This window comes from Dromiciops gliroides, chromosome 1 (assembly GCF_019393635.1).
Source record: "Dromiciops gliroides isolate mDroGli1 chromosome 1, mDroGli1.pri, whole genome shotgun sequence".
Taxonomy (NCBI): domain Eukaryota; kingdom Metazoa; phylum Chordata; class Mammalia; order Microbiotheria; family Microbiotheriidae; genus Dromiciops; species Dromiciops gliroides.
Genome location: NC_057861.1, coordinates 431705546 through 431730587, shown reverse-complemented (window position 1 = coordinate 431730587; position 25042 = coordinate 431705546). Strand labels below are relative to the sequence as shown.

The following is a 25042-nucleotide window of genomic DNA, read 5'->3' as shown; positions in this document are numbered from 1 at the left end:
CTATAGTCCAGAGTGGCTACTAACCTTCCAAACTGGGCAAAATTGGGAGACCCTATTCTATAACAACCACCACCAACAACAACCAACAACAATAGGTTTCCACCCCCTGGCAGTCATCAAGCAAAGGTAGGATGATCACTTTTGTGGTATGTTGAAAAGGGGCTGTATAGGACTAGATGGTTTCTTGGGCTCCTTCCAACTCCATTAATTTGTGAGAAAGTCTTATAGCAGGCACTTGGATTTGCCAGTTAATTGTTTAACAAACACCCTAATTTTCTGTACTGTTTTTTTGTTTGTTTTTGCAGGGCAATAGGGGTTAAGTGACTTGCCCAGGGTCACACAGCTAGTAAGTGTCAAGTGTCTGAGGCCATATTTGAACTCAGGTCCTCCTGAATCCAGGGCCCATGCTTTATCCACTGCACCACCTAGCTGCCCCCTATGGTTTTGTATATATAAGGGGACACCTAGAATCTCTTTGGAACACTACATTCACACAATGCTTTGGGACTAGAAAGACTCACTGGGGAGAGGGTCCTGAATGTCCTGTTGCACGGGGCTGTGCGTAGACAAGCAACATGGAGACATCTCTGAGAGGGGAGTTTTTTGAAAAGAAGGAAAGAGGAAGTCATTGGTTAAGAAATGGCTATCAAAAGATGCTTCCCTAATTCTTTATACTGTAGTTTCAGATACTGAAGCTTCCCCTGCCTCCCTCACCCTCATGAGAGACACTGAATTCTGAGACCGTTGTGCTTTGACAGCCCAGTAAGATTCTGTCCTTTCCAAGGGGACAAGATTTAAGCTGAAAAGGAAGAAAAGAACAAGAAAGGGGAAATGATCATGTGGGGAAGGGGGAAAAGAAAGGGAAAGGGAATAAGCATTTATATATGCCAGGAACTATGCTAAGTACTTTTTACAAACATTATGTCATTTAACCCTAACAACAACCCTGTAAGGCAGGTGCTATTATTATATATAGCTGAGGAAATTGAGGTAAAGGTTAAGTTACTTGTCCAAGGTCACACAGCTAGTAAGTGTCCAAAACTGAATTTTAAAGTTGTTGTTGTTGTTTTGGTGAGGCAGTTGGGGCTAAGTGACTTGCCCAGAGTCACACAGGTAGTAAGTGTTAAGTGTCTGAAGCCGGATTTGAACTCAGGTCCTCCTGAATCCAGGGCCAGTGTTTTATCCACTACACCACCTAGCTGCCCCCAAAACTGAATTTTAATTCAGGTCTTCTCTACTCAAGGCCCCACTCCTCCAGACCTTGTGGAAAGAGCTTTTGCTGGGCCGTGTCTCATTCCTACTTCTAATAATGGAGGTTTTCTCTTGCTTCACATTCACCTTTTTGTACACTGATATGGTGGAGATTTGCTAGCTTTGAGACTTCACAATTCTATTGTCAAAAGACAATGCCAGGGGCAGCTAGGTGGTGCAGTGGGTAGAGCATTGGCCCCGGAGTCAGGAGGACCTGAGTTCAAATCCGGCCTCAGACACTTGACACTAGCTGTGTGACCCTGGGCAAATCACTTAACCCCAATTGCCTCACCAAACAAAAAACAAAAACAAAAGACAATGCCAGTTCTGATGACCAATATTTTAGCATGCATCCATTGGGCAAATCTTCACACCTTTCTGGTCCCTCAGTTGTCCCATTAGAGTCATGAAACACTTCCTTCTCTTCACCACCCTTAATCATAATGTGGGGACCTTGTATTTGGGGAAATTGATGGTAAGAAGGTGTGCAATTTGAGTTTTATTACTTGTTTTTTGCTTCACATTTTTATCATAAATATATTTTCCTTTTGTGTATAAATACATACTTCCATGTGATATTATATGTCTAGTTATTGACTGCTTGTAACAAAAGAAATTTAGAGGGAACAGGGACTTCAGAGCATTAATTCAATACAATCTCAACCTAAACCAGGTTTTAAGAGCCTAGAAGTAGCTGGGAGCAGTAAAAACATGAAATGATTTTATCTGTTCTTTGTAAATATTAACCTAGCTTGGACTTGAAAAGGGAAAAGAGACACAAATGTTCAATGAAAGAAACATTTGGTTTTAACAACAAGCAAAAATAAATTGTGAGAGTACAGTTAGATAAAAATGGAGCACATTGGGTCCTTAGATTGATCAAAAGGAATATATGAACTCCATATCTTGCATGAGAGACTCCCAAAAAAACAACTTCAACTTCAAGAGGTCTATTCTGTGGATCTGAATCCAATCAAAAGCCTAGCTCACAAGCCACCATAAAAGTATTTATTCAAGTAATCAGCCATAGGGCCCAGTTAGTTCAAAGCAAAGTCATTTAATAAAATAATATGATTTTAAAAGTCTAGTGATGAAAAATTGTATAAATCTTGTGTACACTCTCCCACAAATATACTCACCCTCAGTGGGAAAAGAAGACACAAGGGATTGAAGATGAAAGTGCAAACAAAGGGAGCACATGCAGCCAGGATAAAAACTTGGAAAGACACACACACACACACAGGGAACACATGTGGCTGGGATACATCCACATATGGCAAGGCATGTAGCTCACACTTCTTATGCTGTAGGGAGGCTTATATCTTCTGAGATTGTGTCTGAAATGTCCTCTCTGGTTCTGCTCCTGTCTGGGTGCTACTCTCTGTTGTCTTGTACCTGGAATCATATTTCTACTGCAAAACCACAGGGTTGGGGCAGCTAGGTGGCACAGTGGATAGAGCACCGGCCCTGGAGTTGAGTTGGGAGGACCTGAGTTCAAATCCGGCTTCAGACACTTAACATTTACTAGCTGTGTGACCCTTGGCAAGTCACTTAACCCCAATTGCCTCACAAAAAACAAAAACAAAAAACCACAGGGTTTTTCATTTCTGCTTCTTTCCCATGCTTCTTTGATTTCTGATGGTTATGGTATTATACACTTAGCATGGTGCCTGGCACATAGTAGGTGCTTAATAAATGTTTATTGATTGACTGGTGTTGACACTAAGTTTTGCTCCCTGCTATCAGCTTCTAATCTCTTCAGGGTCTCTTGCTAGCCAACTTCAGTCTTCTAGGGTAAAATGTCTAGAAAGTGTCTCCCAGATAAGAGCAGGATAACCTCTCTTTAGTCATAGCGAAACCACCATAAGCTTAGAATAGTATCCCTAGCTAAGATTCTTTTTGCCTTTATATCTGAGACAGTGATCACAGTCCTTTGTCCCAAGCTTGCTTAGAAATCCCCAAACTCAGGGCAGCTAGGTGGCTCAGTGGATAAAGCACTGGTCCTGGATTCAGAAGGACCTGAGTTCAAATCTGCCCTCAGACACTTGACACTTACTAGTTGTGTGACCATGGGCAAGTCACTTAACCCTCATTGCCCACCCCCCCCCAGACACACACACACACACACACACACAAGTAATGAAAAAACATCGAGGAATTAGAAATCTCCAAACTCCTTTCTGGCTTAGAATGAAAATTAATTTCGTCCAGAACAAAAGAGAAGCAACAGAAACAAGGTAATTAGTGTTTTCTATCCATCTGTCCTATATTACTGTCTTTATTTTATGTCAGCAGCAACTTTCCTCCCCTATGCCCCTCACCCCAAACCCTAGCTTTGGTTCTGTATTTTAGCCAGCAAAAAACTTTGATATCTCCCTGGGAACAAATTTCCTGGATTAGGCCTGGAAGTTGATTTGAGTCTTTAAGGAATCATAAATTCATCAGGGTCCCTATTTATACACAGTGCTCATAAGTAATTCTACCAGAACCTAAACCAATCATTTGGGGTAGTTTTCATGATAGGTCATTGGAACAATACAGAGAGTGAGAAATATGTCATAGCAATGATATGAGTCATAAAAACTCATCCAGAATTATCAGATTAGGGGGAGGGGATGTGGGTTGATGGTAGAGCTAGACTTGTTGCCCCTCGCAAGGCATGAGTCAGGGAAAAAAAAAACCTCAAAATGGCAATAGGTGAGTACGTGCTGGAGACTTGTCTGAGATCCCTATGAATAGCATGTCTTTGGAAAGAAAGTTGCATGATGCCCTTAAAATTCTGAGTCCTTTTCCCCTTTGCTATTGTTGTTCTTCTTCAGCCTTTATTCTAGAAGAGGACCAGACTTCACCCAGTGATGTCTGGACTTGCACGTGAATTGGATTTAAAAGAGACAGAGTTGCATAGAATCCTCAACCTCCCTCTCTCATCCAGAGATATCAAAGTCCAGTGGCAAGACAAAAGTCAAGATGACTGGCAATGGCCCCAAGATGCAGTGGATGACCTAAGTGAAGGAGTGGAGGAGGGAATCGTTTCTGCTGCTTTTGTCTTATTTTTGCCACAGTTTTTTTTTTCTATTTGTTTTGGGCGTTGGGGACAGATCCTTGAAAACATCAAGGTAGACGTAAATCTAGAGGAAGTTTGTGAGAGTTGGAGATGAGTCAAAGCTCAAGGTCAATGAGACTGTTAATTTGGGGAGTCTCTAGAACTGTGCATCCTGCATCCAGGGTCGGTGCTTTATCCACTGTGCCACCTAGCTGCCCCTTAACTTCTCTTTCTATCTCTTTCTGCTAAATTGTACTGGTAATATGTGGCTTACTCTAACCCACTTAAGAGAAGGATTTAAAAAATAAAAGTACCAGGGGGCAGCTAGATATCGCAGTGAATAAAGCACCGGCCCCGGATTCAGGAGGACCTGAGTTCAAATCTGGCACTTACTAGCTGTGTGGCCCTGCCGAAGTCACTTAACCCTCATTGACACTCCCCCCCCCCCCAAAAAAAAAGCAGTTTAGTAAAACTTCTACCTAGATACACTGATCTGACAGTTTATGCAACGCTCCACGCCTTTTCCCCACCTCCACGATTGCTTTTCTTCTGGAATAGGCATTAGTTTTCTTTTCGGGGGGCAGGCTTGGCTTTAGGATTCGGTTTCGGCGTTTTGTTCTTAAGGACCCTGACTCTCAGGGAATGAACAAACACTTTAATGGCCCTGGCACTGCTATGATCTCCCAGTTTCCTTCAACCCAGACAGCCGCTTACATTCCTGCCCAGTGATCTCACTGGCTTGAGCAGAGTCTCAGTCCCTTCTCTAATGAGAAGAGGAGGACTCCTCCACTTTCAGCAGGTTGAAGGCGTGCTCCAACCCACAGGTGGGCGGGCCACGGGGACGGGACTTCGGCTTGCAACTTTCGAAGTAGGCGGGGCCAAGCCCCAGGCTCTGACGTCCCTCAGGTGAGCCTCAAGTTTCAGTGAAACTTATCCGCTCCTGAGTAGAAGGTCGTATTTGGCCTTGGCCGGGAATTTGCACTGCCTTCTGTCTTCCAGGATCTCAGGAGCGGTGGTCGAAGGAAGAACAAGGGCGGCAGGGTCAGGTCTGAACCTCCGCAGCTCCGGTGGTCGTAGCAGAGGCTGTCCCGGCCCGGGACCCGTCCCTGGGCTGCCCCGAGAAGATGCGCGCCTGGGGCCCGGCGTGGTTGCTGGGGTGCGCAGCCCTGCTAGCCGCTGCACTCGACTCTTCCTCCTCCTCCTCCTCTGGCCACTTGTCTCCAGGTAAGATTTACGGGAGGGGCAAATCTTTCCAGGCTTAGGAACAAAGCGAGTCTTCTCTCTGGGCCACCAAGGAGGGAACTGGGCCCCGATGGCGTTGTTTTCGGACCCCGCGTCAACCTGGGACTCGGTGGGCTGGCTGGGCGGGGATCCGGAAGAATCTGGAAAGCCTTGGGTCCTTACCAAGTTCCCCCTTCTCTTCTGTAGTGGTGGAGTTTATTCTCAGCTGGCAGAAGGGGAAGGGGAAGGGGAAGGGGGAGAGAGCAAGCATTTATATAGCGCCGGCTATGTACCAAGCACTGGGCTAAAGTGCTTTTTTGTAAGTGAGGTAGTGTTCCCTCTCCGTCGACTGAACGCCTTGGAAACACCGTGGTAAGATGATGGGCAATGCTTCTGCTCATCTCGGGAGGTCTGAGACGCAGAAAGGAAGATCGTACGATTCGAAACGGAAAGGGACTGTAGAGGTCATTTAGTGTGACACCCACTACCCCACTTTACTAATGAAGAAACAGCGTCAGACAAGTTAAATTACTTGCTTAAGGTCTCACAGGTGGGAAGCGGCAGAGCCGGGGATTTGAACTCGAGTCTTTTGGTTTCAAATCCTGTGCTTTATCTGCCACACCTAAGTGACTCGGGGACTGCTCTTCATTTCTCTTGCTGATCCGACTCTAGCTTCCACCTAGCCGAGCAATCATCTGGGGGCTCCCTGAGCCTCCGCTGGGTGGAATAGCTGTCCGCTGTGCTGGACTTTGGGGTTATATCATTTTGCAAACATTAAGTAATTATAACCTTTTGACAAACCCTTGTGACTTCCTTTGGCGGATCCTCCGGGGTGGGGGAGGGAGTGGGGTGCTATAGTTTGGGGACTATTGCCTGGCTCTGGAGCGTTGAGACAGAACTGCTGCACAGATTGGTTCCCTTGGGGGTGTCTATTGCTCAGCGATGTAAAGTTACACTCCTCAGACTCTGGAGCTTAGCTGCCTACGTACTCACTCCCCTCTTTGAGCCTTTTGAATGCCCTAATTTTTCTATTCCAACACTCTTTGTCTCAAAATCTCCCCAGTCCCTAAACATCCCCGCTGAGGAAACTGCAAGCTACGGTTAAGTCTTTATTAGGCTTCCTTAAAGAGTCCTAAGCTTTGGTACCCAAACGGTGCCTTGGCATTTTTAAACAGCAGATCCTTTCTACCTCTTCAGTCACCCGAGATTAGCCTCAATGTTTAGGACAACTCGAATGTCAGGAAAATTTCAGACCTTTGTTCTCCTGTGTCCTCTGGCTATCACATAACTCAGCAATGCCCTTTTTAATGATAGTCACACAGAAGGGGACAAGTGCCAGCTGCCATGATCATATAGCACTCGACTCTCTTGCTTTCTGTGTAAGTAAAACAGGACAGAACAATACAGTACAGTACAGGAACCACTGAGGTAGCCTTTGTTGCCAGCATTCTTGGTGTTCTCGTTGGACCTGTGTGCATTGTCTATGTGAAGAAAAACATGACATGTCCATTGTGAAATGAGCCCTGACTGATCCAGCAAAGATGGGGTGGGAGATATCTAGACTGAGAGTGAATGTGGGGGGTGGCTGCATTCAGGAGGGCCTGAGTTCAAATCCGGCCTCAGACACTTGACACTTACTAGCTGTGTGACCCTGGGCAAGTCACTTAACCCTCATTGCCCTGCAAACCAGAGAGAGAGAGAGAGAGAGAGAGAGAGAGAGAGAGAGAGAGAGAGAGAGAGAGAGAGAGAGAGAATGAATGTGATTTAAATGGGGATGCAATCTTAAAAGAAAATAGGTACAAAAGAGTACAAAAGTGGCTGGCGTTTATTTCTTGCATGTTATGTTGTCTCTTTTTAAAAATGAGAGAGAGAGAGATCATAGTCTGTGGAATGAGATTGAAAGAATTTATGTCAATTATTTATTTCCAGTTAGGAAAATGTTGGGTAATTGGATAATAAATGTATATGTATGCCATGGGTCTGTTTCTCAAGATAAACAAAATGTACCTAATCTATTTGGCATAGAGTGATAGCATTTAGCTTATCTGGTTTTAGTCCTTGGGAAGCTGTGATTTCCCGATTTGCCATTCTCTTCCAAAGGTGCAATCAGTTGACAGTCTTACAGTTCTATGTAGATATTTAAGAGTTAATTTTGTACAAATGGAAAACACAGGATGGTTCTTTGTAGGTAGCTTGCACTGTGCTGGACACTGGGAATAGAAAGACACCCAGATCAACTGCGCCAGTAACTCTGGGTGTTGTCAGGTAAAGGGTGGGTCAGGGAGTAGAATAAGGGCTTCATGAAAAGCTCCAAGTTATTGTTTAACTAAGGCTATTTAATATTATATCCCAGCTCTTTCCCCACATAACTAGGCAATCATTTTCTCAAAGGTGGTTAAGTAGCATTTTTGTATTTATAATAAATGAGGTTGGCTGTTTTAGTTGAAAGGACTGACATCTAACAATCTACGTGTTCCTTTCTCTGACACTGGAGTTCCCTGCTTTTGGACAAATGAAGATTTATAGTAGGACTAGGTAGACAGGTAGGTGGATAAAGCCTGGAGTCAGCAAGACTTGAGTTCAATTTTGGCCTCAGACACTAACTAGCTGTGTGACCTTGGACATGTCACTAAACCCTGGGGCTTGACTCAGTTTCCTCATCTGTAAAATGAGCTGGAGAAGGAAATGATAAACCATTCTGCCAAGAAAACCCCCAAATAGGGTCACTGAATCAGACACGACTGAACAGGAGTGGGATTAGCTATCTCTGAATGTCTGCCCTATCTACCCCCTCCATCCTGTATATCCATTCTTCTGTTGCTGTCCTCCAGTGCATGTTTTCTCAACTCTTCTTTGTCCTCAGTTTTGTTAGAAGAACTATGTACAGGGCAGCTAGGTGGTGCAGTGGATAGAGCACGGGCCCTGGAGTCAGGAGTACCTGAGTTTAAATCTGGCCTCAGACAATTAACACTTACTAGCTGTGTGACCCTGGGCAAGTCACTTAACCCCAATTGCCTCACTAAAAAAAAAAAACAGAACAAAAAACAAAACAAAGAAGCACTATGTACAACTCACTACCACTAACTGTTTTCCGTAAGGCATTTTCCCAACAATGTGTATAGAATCATTCCATTCGGCCAACATTTAGTAAGCTTTTACAAGGGGTAGGGCTCTGTCTATATGAGGTATTGGATAACTCATATTTTTGACACTTTAAGGTTTACAAAATGCTTTCTTCAGAAAGACTGATAAATTGACACAAAAATATTGTTATCCCTATTTTGCAGATAAGAAAATTGTGATTGAGAGAGGTTTAGGGCTCTAGGGTACTACCTTCAAGATCATCTTAGAATTTTACAGAACTCAAATAACTTTGGCTCACAGATAATGTGACTTGCCCCAGGTAGTTAGCTGCAGAGATGGGCTGATCCTCCCCTCTCTCAATGACTGGCCTCTCTACTTTCACGATGTATATAGAAAATTCCCTACCTCACTTGTCATTAACAATGAAACTCCCTTCCCTGGCTTTCTTTAAGTCTTAAGCCAAATGTCACTTTCTGTGGAAAGTTTTCCTGGGACACAATTCATCCCCCTAGGCTGCTTCCTCTCTGGGACTGCTTTCCACCCACTGTAGTAATCCTGCTCATCCCTATTTACAAGTTTTCTCTTCCATTAGTATTAGCAAGCCAAGGCTTTCTTTGCCTTTCTTCGTTACCCCCCCCCTCCTTTATTTCATTGCCTGACACATAATAAGGACTTAGTGAATAAATGCCTACTGACTGCTGGACCTGATCCTCTCAGGATAGATCCCTCTTTTTAGAGAATTGCTTATTTTACATTTATCAATTATTATTATTTTTAAAAAAACATGCTTTTAATTGCGCATGTATAACCTATTTCAAATTGCTTGCCTCTCAATGAGAGGGGAGGTGAAAGAGGCAGGGAGAGAATTTGGAACTCAAAAACAGTTTTCAATGAATGTTTAAAATGGTTTTTACATATAATTGTGGAAAATAGAAATTAAAATAATGTGCTTAATAACCATCAACAAAGGAAAAAAAAACAAAATAAACGTACAAAACAAAGGGAAAGATAAAACCCAGCCTATATTGTATCATACATTTTAACAAGACAGTCAAATTAATAAACTCTAACAACAAAGTATAATTTTCTGTATTCCCTTCTTACCCCACTGCTATGGCTTTGTTTTCTTTTTGTTTGTTTTTTTGTGGGGCAATGAGGGTTAAGTGACTTGCCCAGGGTCACACAGCTAGTAAGTATCAAGTGTTTGAGGCCAGATTTGAACTCAGGTACTTCTCAATCCAGGGCTGGTGCTTTATCCACTTCACCACCTAGCTGCCCCCTTTGTTTTCTTTTTATATGGTTGTAGTCAGTGTATATCTTGTTCTATTGCTGCTTATCTTGACTTGTATAATTTTTATGTTTTCCCATTTCCTTCTATTTCTCATAGTATTTTTGCAGTGCCATGGCATTTTATTACATTATTATACTATAACTTATTTAGACATCCCCCAATTATTGGATAAATAGGTAGTAATCAAGCTTTTGATCTTGCAAATAAAACAGTTATGAAAGTTTGCTATCACTCTCTCAGGGTCCTTCTGAAGAAATCGTTAGCCTTAAAGTGCCATGTAATTGTGAGTAATCTAAAAAAGATAACTCCTTTTTTCTTTTTGATAAGAATTTTTGTCTCCCTGGTACCTGGCATAGGGACTGGCTTATGACCTATGTAATAGGTGCTTCTTGACTAACAGTGGAGTATGACAGAAAAACTGTAGGACTTAAGCCTCTGACACTTATTAGCAGTATGACCATGGGCAAGACTTTCAGAACCTCAGTTTCTTCATCTGCAAAGTGATGAGGACAATACTTGTACCATCTACCTTCCATGACAGTTTAATGTCTTTTAAAACAATTTAACAATTTTTAATTAATTTTTTTAAATTCACAAAAATCTATTTTCTCTCCCATTCATCTCTTCCACCCCCAATAATTGAAAATGTGTTGTGTGAAATATTGGAGAAACGAGCCCTTTTCTGCCCAGATTATTGGAGAGCTAGGCTGAGGTTTCTAAGATATTGTTACTTATAAATTAATGGCTATTGTACCCATTTAGGTAGTAAGCATTTATTAAATCATATTAAATGCTAGGAGAGCATTGACCACATTTAACACAAGCCGAAAAACCCCCCAGCTCCATATTGTCTAAGAGAGAGCACATGGCTCCAAGCACAGTTCAGAATTCCTACCTTATGGTCCCAGGGTGAGAGAGAAGGCAAGCCTGCTGCAGTTCAGCCCAGTTCCTCCTTTGATAGAGGTGGCTCTTACACCCTGCTCAAAGCTAATTGGCTAGCATCATTCAGTTACATTGGTTGACATGATTTGGGGGTGGTCCATATTAAAATGAGCTGTACCTTGCTGAGGTCTTGGTCTAAAGACAGACACACCCCCACCCCCACCCCCGAGGGCAAAGGCACTTTCCGGTGTGGTTTTAGTCTCTATTTTACTGAGTTAGTCTGATTTCTATTTCTATTGATCCACCCCTGGGCTCCTGGGCTGGTCCCAAAAGAAATTAGCTAAAGTTTCTGAGCTGGGGGCAGCTAGATGGTGCAGTGTATAAAGCACCAACCCTGGATTCAGGAGGACCTGAGTTCAAATCTGGCCTTACCAGCTGTGTGACCCTGGGCAAGTCACTTAACCTTCATTGCCCTGCAAAAAAACAAAAAAATAAATAAATAAAGTTTCTGAGATAAGCTTTTGGGTGGGGGGAGGTAGTCCCTATGTCCTCAAAAAGTCCATTATTAATATTTCTTTTTCTCACCAAAAGGGAAGGAAAAGCAAAACCTTTGTAACAAACATGTACTATTTATTATAATAAGATTCCAAAAGGAAATAAAGAAATGAAGCTATTAATTATTTCCCCCCATAATTTGAATTTCAAATCTGAGACCACTTTCAGTCATAATTTTATAATTTTATGAAGGATCCCTTCGCTTTAAGTAGTTTGTAGGAATCCAGGGAAACTCTCTACAAGTTCAAATCTGTACAAATGCTTTTGGTTTTATGATTGCAGGAATACAAATACTGAATAAGCCAAAAATCTCAGAGTAGATATGGTAAAATGGATTTAGGTGACCTTTGACCTTAAAAACAGATCTCTAAACTCAGGCAGATAATTTGTTTCTCCTTAAGATCAGGGATTATCTTTTGCCTCTTTTTTGTATCACCAGTGCTTAGCACAGTGCCTAGATTAACACAGTGCCTAGATTAGCACAGTGCCTAGAGTAAGTATTTATTGATTATTGATATCTTTTAAATACAAGTTCTGTCATATTTATATTCAGGGACTGATAAAACATTTATAGTGGCTGTATAAATCTGTACTTTGGATTGAGGCTATATAAAATATATGTTGGAATATGTCCTCTTTTCAAATGCTACCAGCGGGTATCTCCTTTACTTCTGTTCTAGCTGTACTTCCTTTTGCGTTTATTTTATTTATTTGTTTGTGTGTTGTTGTTTTGGGGGGCAATGAGGGTTAAGTGACTTGCCCAGGGTCACACAGCTAGTAAGTGTCAAGTGTCTGAGGCCAAATTTGAACTCAGGTCCTTCTGAATCCAGGTCCAGTGCTTTATCCACTACGCCACCTAGCTGCCCCCGTGTTTATTTTTAAAAACAACAATTTTATTATGAACTTAATAACAGTTTCAACAAAACCAAACAAGTGAATAGAATTCACATGTAAAATCATAAGTTCAAAATGATTGTTTTCTAAAAGAATTATACTCTGAAAGCACATGTACACATAAACTTGAAGAAAGTAGTTATGAAAACATTATTTTGACCTTCCTTGCCTCTCTTAAATCCCTTTCCTCCATCCCCTTATCAGATCTTGATGCTGCTATTTTTTATTTATTTATTTATTTTTTTTAGTGAGGCAATTGGGGTTAAGTGACTTGCCCAGGGTCACACAGCTAGTTAAGTGTTAAGTGTCTGAGGCCGGACTTGAACTCAGGTACTCCTGACTCCAGGGCCGGTGCTCTATCTACTGCGCCATCTAGCTGCCCCGATGCTGCTATTTTTAAAAATATAGGGGCAGGGGCAGCTAGATGAACACTTACTAGCTATGTGACCCTGGGCAAGTCACTTAACCCCAATTGCCTCACCCCACCCCACCCCCCAAAAAAAAGAATTACACTCTCTCGCACACAATTGAATTAGAATAAAACAGTCTTTTAAAAAAATATATAAGCGGGCGGCTAGGTGGCGCAGTGGATAGAGCACCAGCCCTGGAGTCAGGAGTACATGAGTTCAAATCCGGCCTCAGACACTTAACACTTACTAGCTGTGTGACCCTGGGCAAGTCACTTAACCCCAATTGCCTCACTAAAAAAAAAAAATATGTAGGGGCAGCTAGGTGGTGCAGTAGATAAAGCACCAGCCCTGGATTCAGGAGGACCTAAGTTCAAATCTGGTCTCAGACACTTGACACTTACTAGCTGTGTGACCCTGGCCAAGTCATTTAACCCTCATTGCCCTGTCCCCCCAAATATATATATATATATATATATATATATATATATATAGTCATAGATTGTGTGGTGTCCTGATCCTAATTTCTTTGCCCTGTATTGCTTGATAATGTCTTCCCATATTCTTTTGTCATTATATTTGTAAGTTTTTACAATGCAATATTCAAATGGCTCTGGAACATCCCTAATATGGTTATTCCCTCTGGTAGTGCTTATTGAAACTCATCCTGGCAAGCTCATTCTGTGTGACTTTCCCATAAATTCCACAGAAGAGGCCCACTCAGCATACTCCTCCCCCAAAGGCTGGCAACTTGGTGACATTATTTTTTTTTGTCCATGACAATCCTTGAATCAAAGAACAAAGAAGAATTGCTTCAAACCTGTGGGTGACAGAGTAGTAGAGAGGAAGTAGATATAGTAAAAGAGAGGATGCTAAGAATCAATCAACAATCGACTAAGGGCCTACTCTAGGCCAGGCACAGTGCTAGGGATACAACAAGAAAACAAAACAATCTCTACCTTCCAGAAGCTTAAATTCTATTTAGGGAAACAACATGTAGACATATAAGCAAGTACAAAATGTATATAAATGAGGGTGGGGCTGGGTGTTAGTAGCCAGAAGGATCAGGACAGGACTCCTGTAGATGATGGCACTTCCTCTGAGCTGTGAAGGAAGCCAGGATTCTACGGAATGCATTCTAGCTATGGGTGACAGCCTGTGCAATAGGTGAGAGATGAGAATGTCTTGTTGGGAAAACAGCAAATAAGTCAGTTTGTTGGCAATAGGGAAATTGTGAAGAGTAATAATCTTCAAGGAGCTGGAGGGCAAGGCTGGATTGCAAATGCAAATGAAAATACAAAACAGGATGTTGTATTTTATGGAGCTTTTGAGGAAGGACACAATGTAAACCTTTGCTTTAGAAATATAATTTTGGTAACTGTAGAAGATAGATTGGACAGGGGAGAGACTGGAGGCTTTAGGACCAATGAGGAGGCTATTGTAATAGACAATGGAAGAGATGATGATCAATTGCACTGGAGGGATTATGGTGTAAGTGGACAGAAGGGTATGGTTGCCAGAAATATCGATTCTACCTCCGTAAGACTTAGCAACTAGTTGATTGGATATGAGTAAGGGAGAGCAAGGGAGCAAGGGGCAAGGGAGAGCAAAAAGGCAGGCATGACTCCCAGATTGTGGACATCTGGGACTGAAAAGATGATGGTGCCTGCACAAGAGAAATAAGTAGCAACAGCAGTGGTTATTACAAGTATCTGTACTGGGCGCAGCTAGGTGGTGCAGTGGATAGAGCACCGGCCCTAGAGTCAGGAGAACCTGAGTTCAAATCCGACCTCAGACCCTTGACACTTAATAGCTGTGTGACCCTGGGCAAGTCACTTAACCCCAATTGCCTCACCAAAAATAATAATAATAACAAGTATCTGTACCGGGAACTGAGAGTCACTAGAGGGAGACGCATTAGAAATACCAAGGACAGGCAGCCTCATCACTTTACCAGGCTGCCTGTTGGAATCCAGCAGAGGACTTCAGGAGAACCTCATGTAGATACCACAAAAGAAAAATAAGACTACCAGTAACCAGGAGCAGAGGGTTACCACTTTGTACACACAATCTCTAAGCTTGAGCCCACTTTCCCCTTGACTTGTGGAGACTATATTGTCTTATGTTCCAGACTTTTTGAAGGATGTTTTTATGCCTGTTGGTCATATTATGCTATCTCAGTAAATTAGCCATTTCTATTACTTCATTACTATGGCTGGCTATTTGAAAATCAGTGGACTCATGAGAAATAGTATTAAAAACTAACCCTGACCCTGAAACCCCTAAAGAGAGTAGTGAGTCACTCTCTGGGGATCCAGCTTGCCTGTGACTTGGGAAATAGTCCAAGAGAGAGTACTTCAGCTGAATCATGAAAACCAAGAGAAGGGGGAAGTACCTGAGAGAAAGCATGTTCAGCAGTGTCAGATGCCTCAGGGAGGTCAAGAAGGATGAGGGCTGAGGGAAAAGTTCACTGATTTAACAATTAAGATATTAGTTGACCTTGGAAAGAGTAGGGTTGAATGATGTCAGAATCCAGATTGCAGAGGGTTGAGAAGTGAGTGAATGAATAAGAGATGAGGAAGTAGAGATGAGTTAGCCTATTATAGACATTAACTTAGTTGTCCTTGTGTTGGCAAACCACAATTCACTTAACTCTTCCTCAATTGTTAAACAGACTACTTTGAATTTTTTGGTTTGTGATTAATTTTTGGTTTTGCTATTAAAAAAAATTTTATTATGATTATTTTTGTATCGATTGGATTTTTTAAGGTGGAGGAACCCCTCTTAATAAAATCCTTAGAAATGGGCATTTAATCTTGAGATCACTGGATCCAAAGACAGGATCAGTCTAATGGCTCTTATTCTATACTGCCTAATTGCTCCCCCAATACCCCTCAAAAACTTCTTATGGTTTTGCTTTTAGCCCAGTTATTTATAATCTTCTGAGATCTGGTGTTTAAAAAGTAGAAACTGGACTTTTAAAAGATGCTGCTCCCCTTTCTTTGGTCAGCTATGGTTACTCCCCTCCCCCCGCCCCATGTTCCATATCTAAGGCCCTTCATGAGGCCAAAAGTACAGTTGCCTTCAAGCATTCACCGCCCTTGTTCTGTGTAACGTTTTCACTATTCAAAGCTCTTTATTTTCCAAAACCAAGTCTCCATGGAGCTAAGGAAAACAAGAATGTCATTTTCCTGTATTCTCTCTGCTTAGAGACTTTGACTAATAGCCTTCTTCCAATTAAAAAAGCATCTCTAAGGGTCATCCCATTAGAATGTGTGTTTTCTTTTTAAAACAATTTTTTTAAATGCCTTTAAAATAGCTTTACATCCCAGTCATTTCCAGTCTCCAATTCCTATACTGAGCCTTTGGGAGAAAGAAAACAAGCAAAATCATCAGGTATTGAATCCTTGTCTGACAGTATATATTCTGTCCCTTACATTTTTGATATGAAAGAAACAATGTGGTTCCTTTTTTCTCTTCTCCAGGACCTTTATTTCTTTTTCTGTTATTCAAAGTTTTCATATTTTTAATGTTTTCATTGACATTGTATCATTCATTGTGCTTGACATCAGTTCATAGTAACCTTTCCATTTCAAAATGCATTTTGGTGAACATTTTGTGAATACTTTTTTTTATTGCTTTAGTCTTTGTTTCCTTGTTTAAAATAGTATTTTATTTTTCCAGTTATATGTAAAGACATTTTTTAACATTCATTTTTCATAAAATTTTGAGTTCCAAAGTTTCTTTCCCTCCCCCTTCCCTAAGATGTAAACAATTTTATATAGGTTACATAGGTACAGACATGTAAAACATATTTCCATATTAGTCATGTTGTGAAGGAAGCCTAATACTTTGGGGGGGGGGAGTGTCAAGTGTCTGAGGCTGGATTTGAACTTAGGTCCTCCTGAATCCAGGGCTGGTGCTTCATCTACTGCACCACCTAGCTGCCCCCAGAAGCCTAATACTTTTTTTTTTAATCAAATACGAGCAGGGTATCTGAGAGCTGAAAACTTATATAGCATTCAGCAAAAGTTGTTCTCTCTCTCTCACACACACACATCTATCTATCTATCTATCTATCTATCTATCTATCTATTTCAATAGGATTGTGGCATTAAAATTGGATATTAGATCATAAATCTCCCCTACTTAACCTTTCCCTTAATTTATCTCCCAGACTAGTAAATGGAAGAAGCTTCTGGTTTTCTAGTTAGAGCTTTTATTGTATGGTAGTCACAAGGTAATGTTGATTAGAAGGATAGGAAAGTAGAAACACAATACAAATCGTCTTTAGTCTAGGCTTAGTCTATATTCCGTATAAAACTCACCAAAAGCTGAAGGCCACCTTTGGGAAGAGAGAGAGACCGTGTCAAGTGCGTGCTGCTGCTAACAGCGAGCCGGACCCAGTCGAACTCTCGTCAGCAATCAGCCTGTGCAGCGCAGTCAGGAGACCAGCGGAGCAGGAAAAAAAAGGCCCCACTTCCGTTCTCTCCTTGCCTTTTAAGCTTGCACCCCGGAAGTGGAGTGCTAGCAGGCAGTCTGACATGCGCAGCAGACGGACTGGCTTGCTAGCTCATGCCATTGGTCTCCTCCCCGAAAGGGTGGTCCTTAAAAAAAAAACTGGAGTCTTTCAGTTATCCTAACCGACTGTTAAAAAACTTTCATATTTTTTTACCACAGGATGTAAGTTTCTTGAGAAGAGGAACTATTTCATTTTTACTTTGTATCCTCTAGACCCTTCAGGTGTTTAATATTTTTGAAAATAAATGGACTTATTTAAGTAAATGTAAAAGTATACAATAGGAAGAAAGTGGTTTGAATACTGGTTAGACTGGTAATGCTCTGTCATTTATATTTTGAAGTGAGTTAAGTGTACTTGTATTTTCTATTTGGGAAATCTGTCATGGACCATTTCCATGATATGTGATATATCTTTAAGTGACCCTAGAATGCATGTTTGTTTCATTGTGATTCAACAAAGATTAATCCCCACAGGGAGGATTCTAAGGAAAATTTAAAAGCCTAGACAATGTAAACTATTATTATCAAATAAGGGTTATGTCCCTTTCCTCATGAAGCTCACTGTCTCAAAGGCAGTTGTGAGAAGTATATACAAAAAAGTGTTTTCCAACTAGGCAGTCTGTTTTGTTTTGTTTTTTAATTTATCCAGACCTTCTGTTTGTCCATACACTTCCCTCCACCCCAAGTAGACATACAGAAAAACAAACAAAACCATCTGACACTGACCATTGTGGGCTCACTGTAGAAGAGAGAAGGATGGTGCATTTTCTCATCTCTACTCTGGGGTCAAGATTACTCTACATCATTACACAGTGTTAGGCTTTGTTTCATCATTCTTGTCATTTACATTATCATAGTGTTTGTTGTTTTCATGGTTCTGTTTGCTTACTCCTACTCTACTCACACTGTTGTCCTGTGTTTCTCTGAATCTCTCATATTTGCCATTTCTTCTGAGATAATTATATTCTATGACATTTATGTGCCACAATTTGTCAGCCATTCACTAACTGACGGGCACCCGCTTTGTTTCCAGTTCTTTGCTCAGGTTATCTTCTTTTGACAGGTTTATAGATTTGCAGATTTTCAATTGTGCTTTATCTGGCACTATCCCTGGAGCTGTTAGTCTATTTCTAAAAGACAGACCACAGAGGTAGGTAGGGATTCAGGGTACCAGATTATCTCAGGTTTTTCTATTGCCTACACTAAAGTTCTGCTCTGTGGACATAAATTACTGATAATTAAATCAGCAGAGAATTCTTGAGGAACTGCTAAAATTTTGCTAAGTACTCGTGAAGGTCACAAAAGAAGTATAATCCACAAACTGCTCTGTCTGTTCTTAGAGACTTAGTGCAGGATATCTTTGCTGCTTAAGTGGTAGACTGAAGAAAGAAACTTGGGTTCTATTGCTGACTTTAGCTGTGTGAAGAATAGGAAGAATTCATAGAAATATTTGTGTATTGTGTGAATTGGTGCAGAGCAATATAAATAGAACTGAGAATGTAATATACCCAATGTATATGTAATATACTTGGGCAAATTTGTATACCTCTCAACCTCCCTTTTCTCAGATATAAAATTAGGGGGTGGCCTAGCTTGATAGATCTAAGGTCCCTCCCACCTCTAACATTGTCGAATTCTGTAAGGTTCTTGCTGTTTTGCTAGGTTGGCCAGCCTCGGGACTCTTTCTTCACAGACAGTGAGGGGGTTTTAATCTTGTAATCATTACTGTGTCCCTTCATTGCACTTCAGTATTTCAGTCTTCTTCATGCATCAATGCCTTTAAACATGACACCTTAAAAAATAGTAAATCATAGTTTGTACTGAGTAGATGAGGAGCTAAAAGGGGGAAAAAGTGATACTTTTAAGCAAGAAAGTTGAATTATTGGATAAGCTTGTGAGAGGACTAAGGGGAGGTTCAGTACGCATAATGGATGGAACAATGCAGTCATTGTGGATTTCTACATCAGTCTTTTTTATTGGTCTATAAACTTTTTTACTACCAAACGTCTTCACTTTTTAAAACCTGTACATTTCAGCTGAGGCTACTTTCTCCTCCTCCTTATTTCCTGCTGCCTCCTCCAATCTCCTTGGTTTCATGCTCCCATCCCCCACCTCCCCACCCCCACCCCCAGTCTCTAGCCATGAACAATGTGGTCAGTGCTTGCTCACACTGACATAGGGCAGAGCAGATTGTTAGGAAGTTTAAATATTTTATTTGTTTGTAAAATTGTTTGGCCTCAGAAACAATGCTCTAGAACAGGGATTCTTTACCATTTCGGTATCATTAACCCCTTTGGCAACGTGGTGAAACCTACGAACCTTCTAAGAATACTATTTTTTTTTATTTATTTTTTTTTTTAGTGAGGCAATTGGGGTTAAGTGACTTGCCCAGGGTCACACAGCTAGTAAGTGTTAAGTGTCTGAGGCTGGATTTGAACTCAGGTCCTCCTGACTCCAGGGCTGGTACTCTATCCACTGCGCCACCTAGCTGCCCCTAGAATACTATTTTAAATGCATAAAATAGAATACATAGGATCACAAAGGAAACCAATTATATTAAGATACAGTTGTCAAATATATATATTTTTAAATCATAAAAGTATTTTATTATTTTCCACTTACAGGTAAAGATAGTTTTCAACATGTTTTCATAAGATTTTTAGTTCCAAAATTTTCTCCCTCTCTCCCTTCCCTCCTCCCCGCCAAGACAGAAAGCAATCTGATATAGGTTATATATGTACAATCACATTAAACACAAAAATATATTTTTAAAACCAGGCGCATGGACCACAAGTTATGAGACACTGCTCTAGGACATGTGGTGACTTTCTTGTACTTTCTAATTAAAATAATGTCTCCCTTGTATGCTGAAATTTTCTCTTTCTTTTTCCATCACAAATGGTTAAGTATATTGATTTTAAGAGGAGAGAAATGTCTTTTCTGTGTCTCCTTCCACTTTCAAAAATAGAAAACATGCATTGGGGTTGGGATAGATAAGTAGGTGAGGGGAAGAGACTTTAAAGTTTGTCAGAAAATAGGCAATTTGTAGGTTATCCACCATAAAGCAGGCATGCCTAATCATTTTTTAGCCTTTAGTTTTCTAGCAATGGCTCATATTACAAATTTATAGTTCATGGGCAGGTAAAGATCCTCCTGTTTTGATGGTCTTGGGTAAACAATACAATAAAGCCTTGTGGAGAGGATTCTGGGAAGTACTTCTAGATGTGGAGTACAACAACCAGTATTCAGATTCTAGCTCTGTGTTTTTCTATCTTGGTGACCTTGGACAAATCGTGTTAATTGTCTGGGTTAATTGTCATCTGTAGAATGAGTTCAGACTAGGTGATCTTTGAGGTCATTCTCAGCTCTCACTCTATGACCCTTCCTCCTGTGTCTGCTTTTGAGGGCACCAGAACAGTGGAAAGGTGATTATGGATCATAGATAGTAAAAATTAGAAGATACCTTGGAGAAATCTAGGCAGAAGGCTTAATTTTGCAGATGAGGTCCTTGCTGGTTGTTGAGAGGCAACATGGTAGAAAAGAATGAGCATTATACTCTTTAGTCAAGAGACTTTGGCTGGAATCCTTATTGTGACACCAGCCATGTTATCAGGTGTGTGTGTGGGGGGTCCCTTACCTTTGCTGGGCCTTAGTTTTCTTATCTACGAAATGGGAATGAGAGCTTGCATCATCCACCTAATAATATGGTTTTGAGAAAAGCAGTTTGTAATCTCCATAGCACAATATGAAGTGAGTTGTTATTACTATTTGTCCGTAGATAGGAAGGGATTTCCCCAGGAGTGCAAGATGCTACTCCATTCCTCGGGACTTCTATAAAGGAAGAAGTTGATTGGAGGAATCAGATCTTGAACATGGCCTTGGATTGACAATCCTGGATAGATCGTCCCAGTGGGATTAAAAATTTAAAAACTAGTGTTAGATTTTTCAGTGCTAAATAATATGATTTTTAAAAAGAAGAAATAGGGGCAGCTAGGTGGCACAGTGGATAAAGCACTGGCCCTGGATTCAGGAGGACCTGAGTTCAAATCCGGCTTCAGACACTTGACACTTAAAGCTGTTTGATCCTAGGCAAGTCACTTAACCCTCATTGCCCCACAAAAAAAAAAAAGGAAGAAAAAGAAATAGGTAAAAACCAGTCCCTATTAATTCACCTAGCATTTGAACATTAAATCTTACTAACTAGAAACATGTGTCAGTCAGTCACCAATAAGCATTTATTAAGTGCCTTCTATGTGGCAGGCCAGGTGCTAAACTTGGGGGATACAAAGAAAATAGTAGAATAATGGGAACATTGGGCATTAGTGAGTAGGAAAGGGACAAATGGATTAACATGATGTCATGAAATTTTATGAAATTTATGAAATTCTCGAAAGTTGGCATTGCATTTCCACCCCCCCAACCTTTTTACCATGTGATTTCAAGTGGTTCAAGTTGAATCCACCATCTGAAACTTCTAAATTAGTGTTTTTCTCTTAAACTGATCCTTATCTGTCTTCTCTTTCTTATTCAGGAGGCAACAAAACCAAGGGGAGAAGTCTTATTGGTCATAAGATCCCCTCAGCAAATACCTCATCCAAGGGGAATGGAGAAGTTTCAAAGGAGTCAGGATTCTTTGTGGATCCATTTTCTGCTGAAATTCTCACTGGAGGACTGACTACAGTCTTCCTCCCAACTGTCTACATAATTGTATTTATTATTGGCTTGCCAAGCAATGGCATGGCTCTGTGGGTCTTCCTTTTCCGAACACAAAAGAAACACCCTGCTGTGATTTACATGGCTAACTTAGCCTTAGCAGATCTCTTATCCGTCATCTGGTTTCCCTTGAAGATCGCCTATCATATAAATGGCAACAACTGGACTTATGGGGAAGGTTTGTGCAAGGTGTTGATTGGTTTTTTCTACGGCAACATGTACTGTTCCATTCTCTTCATGACTTGCCTCAGTGTACAGAGGTACTGGGTTATTGTGAATCCCATTGTGCACTCTAGGAAGCTGTCTAACATTGCCATAGGGGTTTCCATTGGAATATGGCTGCTGATTCTACTGGTAACCATTCCCCTGTATGTTGTGAAGCAAACTGTCTATATTCCGGCCCTTAACATCACAACGTGCCATGATGTTTTGCCTGCAAACGTGCTGGCGGGAGATATGTTCAATTATTTCCTCTCTCTGGCCATCGGTGTCTTCCTGTTCCCAGCTTGTCTCACAGCCTCTGCCTATGTCCTCATGATCCGGACACTCCATTCTTCTGCTATGGATGATTCTGGAAGGAAGAGGAGGAGAGCCATCAAACTCATTATCACTGTACTGGCCATGTACCTGATCTGTTTCACACCCAGTAACATTTTGCTCGTGGTGCATTATTTCCTGATTAGAACCAGAAGCCAGAGCCATGTCTATGCTCTGTACATGGTAGCGCTCTGCCTCTCAACCCTTAACAGCTGTATTGATCCCTTTGTCTATTACTTTGTTTCTCAAGATTTTAGGGATCATGCGAAGAATGCCCTTCTTTGTCGAAGTGTTCGGACTGTGAAGAGAATGCAAGTGTCCCTCACTTCCAAGAAATTATCTCGGAAATCCAGCTCTTACTCATCTAGTTCCACCAGTGTTAAGGCCTCTTACTGATATGCTTTTCATATCATCAGATAGAATATCATTGTAGGACTTAGAGCCTATTACACATTTCACAAAGCATTTTCCCATCACATTCTGCATTCTTAATCAGTGGAGATTGTACTGTGGCTCAGATGGAGCCCCATACCCAGTGTTTCTAAGTGTTCCTATATACAGCAAGTACTTTCAGTTCAAATGGACATTTCATGGTATGGGATAAACAACTGAAGGGGGCAGCTAGGGGGCGCAGTGGATAAAGTACCGACCCTGGATTCAGATGGACCTGAGTTCAAATCTGGCCTCAAATACTTGAGACTTACTAGCTGGGTGATCCTGGACAAGTCACTTAACCATCATTGCCCTGCCTTCCCCCCCCCCAAAAAAACCCCAAACAAACAAGCAATCTTAAGGATCACCTAGTCCAGCCCCCTCATTTTATAGATGCCAAAAATGAGACCCTCAAGAAAGGGACTGACTTCACAAGGTCATCCCAGCAGTCAATGGCAGAGCTAGGATGACTACTCAGATTTCCTGGTTCCTAATCCAGTGTGTCTTTTTAATTGCCTTGACTGACAATGATATGAAGACCCAACTTAAAATTCTTTTTCCATCTGTTTCTCCCTGTGTAACCCTAGGCAGATTATTTCATTTCTCTAGGCCTCAAATTTCTCACCTGTAAATGGTGGGGGGTTGTGCTATATGTTCCCCTTCTAAATCTATGCTGTATGACCAGGAGTCCCCTGGTAAATGTTGAACAAATGACTCACTGAAACCATGATACACTTTTCAGTTTCATCTGTATTATTGACATTTTCTCAATCACTTTTTGAAGTCTAGACAATCAACGAAATAATAAATCAAGCTCTAATTTGTAGTGTTTGCCAATCTCAAGGTGTAAATGCTCACAGTGAAGATTTGACTATCAGCTCTTGTGAGCTCATACAAGCTGGTTCAAGCACATCCCTGTTTTTCATTTCCATGTGTCTCTTCTTATTGGTCCTTGATTTTAACCATTATTACTTGTAAAGAAAAATACAATAATGATTTTAACCTATAAATAGCATTAAAATATAATTTTTACTTAACTTTAATGCAAATTTCAAATATACCGGCCAATAAGTTTATTTTTTTGTAAATAAGAACCACATTTGCCACTTAAAGTTTTTTCTATTCATGTCGCAATATTTATTGTCAAATTTTTCATTGTTGCCAAAAATTAAATTATAATAGCCTGATGAGGTTATTCTTCCTAGAAAGAGGGATTGGACAACACCAAGGATTTATTAATCACCTCCTGTGTTGCAGGTGCCAAATAACTACAAGGAAGTAGGCCTTGCTGGGAAAGAGCTTACATCCTGCTGGGTAATGGGCCACATTGTACAGTTCTGTTTCACTATTTGCAATATGTTATTGAGTTGTGTATACTTGTATAGTTTCTTTGATTTTATATATATATATATATATATATATATATATATATATATATACACACACATACATATACATATATATATACATACATACATACATATATATATATATATATATATACAAGCCCAGAAACTGACTTTTTTATAGGATCATTCCATTTGATGACTGTTTTTCATAATTGTACATTTTATACTATAATCTCTTGTAATTAAAACAACTTGTTTTATATAACCTTTTTTGAGTTGGATTTGGGGGCAGGGGAATGCCAAATGAAACCTAGATCTCACTTTTCCTTTGCTGATTAGAAGAAATGATGTGTGCCTCCTGGGTGTGTAATATCTCTGCAGTCAAGAAAGAATGACAACTCCCAGAGTAGGTTAAGCATGAAAAAGAACCCCAAACACTGGGTAGCAGGTCCTTCTGTCTGCAAGGAGCCTTGCTGTTAAACATACTGAGCCTTAAAAGGAGAATTTAGCAACGCTTTGACCATACCTGGCAAAGTAGGCTTCATTCCACACCTGTAATCCAATACCTCTCTGCTAAAGGGAGGGATATCAGTCCTCTAAAATCAAGAGAGGGGGTCACAATCATCAGAGCTCTTATTCCACAACCTTTTAATGCATTTTGAAACAAGGGCATCTGAACTACTTCATTTCCCACACCTGTCAGTGCCCTGAGGGGGCATGGTCAAGTATTCAACCCTTTCGTATACTTGTTCGGCCGGTACTCTCCCATTCAGGTATGTTGCAATATGTGACCGGCACATGTTTTGCACCCTGTGAAAAGAAAATGACCTAGTTATGTAGCAAGAATGATAGACAGACAGAC

The 25042-nt window shown here is 40.8% G+C and overlaps 1 protein-coding gene across 2 annotated transcripts; it reads left to right on the top strand.

Moving 5' to 3' along the window:
• F2RL1 (F2R like trypsin receptor 1) lies at positions 1-23125 on the top strand. Of its 2 annotated transcripts, none has more exons than XM_043976270.1 (3): positions 1-126; positions 5294-5518; positions 21681-23125. In XM_043976270.1, exons 2-3 carry the CDS (start codon positions 5419-5421, stop codon positions 22793-22795), a joined length of 1215 nt encoding a protein of 404 aa, XP_043832205.1. In that variant the 5' UTR covers positions 1-126; positions 5294-5418; the 3' UTR covers positions 22796-23125. The 2 variants fall into 2 exon arrangements, with proteins under 2 accessions (XP_043832205.1, XP_043832204.1); XM_043976269.1 differs by lacking the exon at positions 1-126 and adding an exon at positions 5064-5200.
• Positions 23126-25042: the final 1917 nt, after the last annotated feature.

Excerpts from the sequence above, each read along its gene's own strand:
- F2RL1 (XM_043976270.1), top strand. The coding sequence starts at position 5,419 with ATGCGCGCCTGGGGCCCGGCGTGGTTGCTGGGGTGCGCAGCCCTGCTA. Across the intron at positions 5,519-21,680 it reads CTCTGGCCACTTGTCTCCAG|GAGGCAACAAAACCAAGGGG; the intron begins GTAAGATTTACG and ends TTTCTTATTCAG.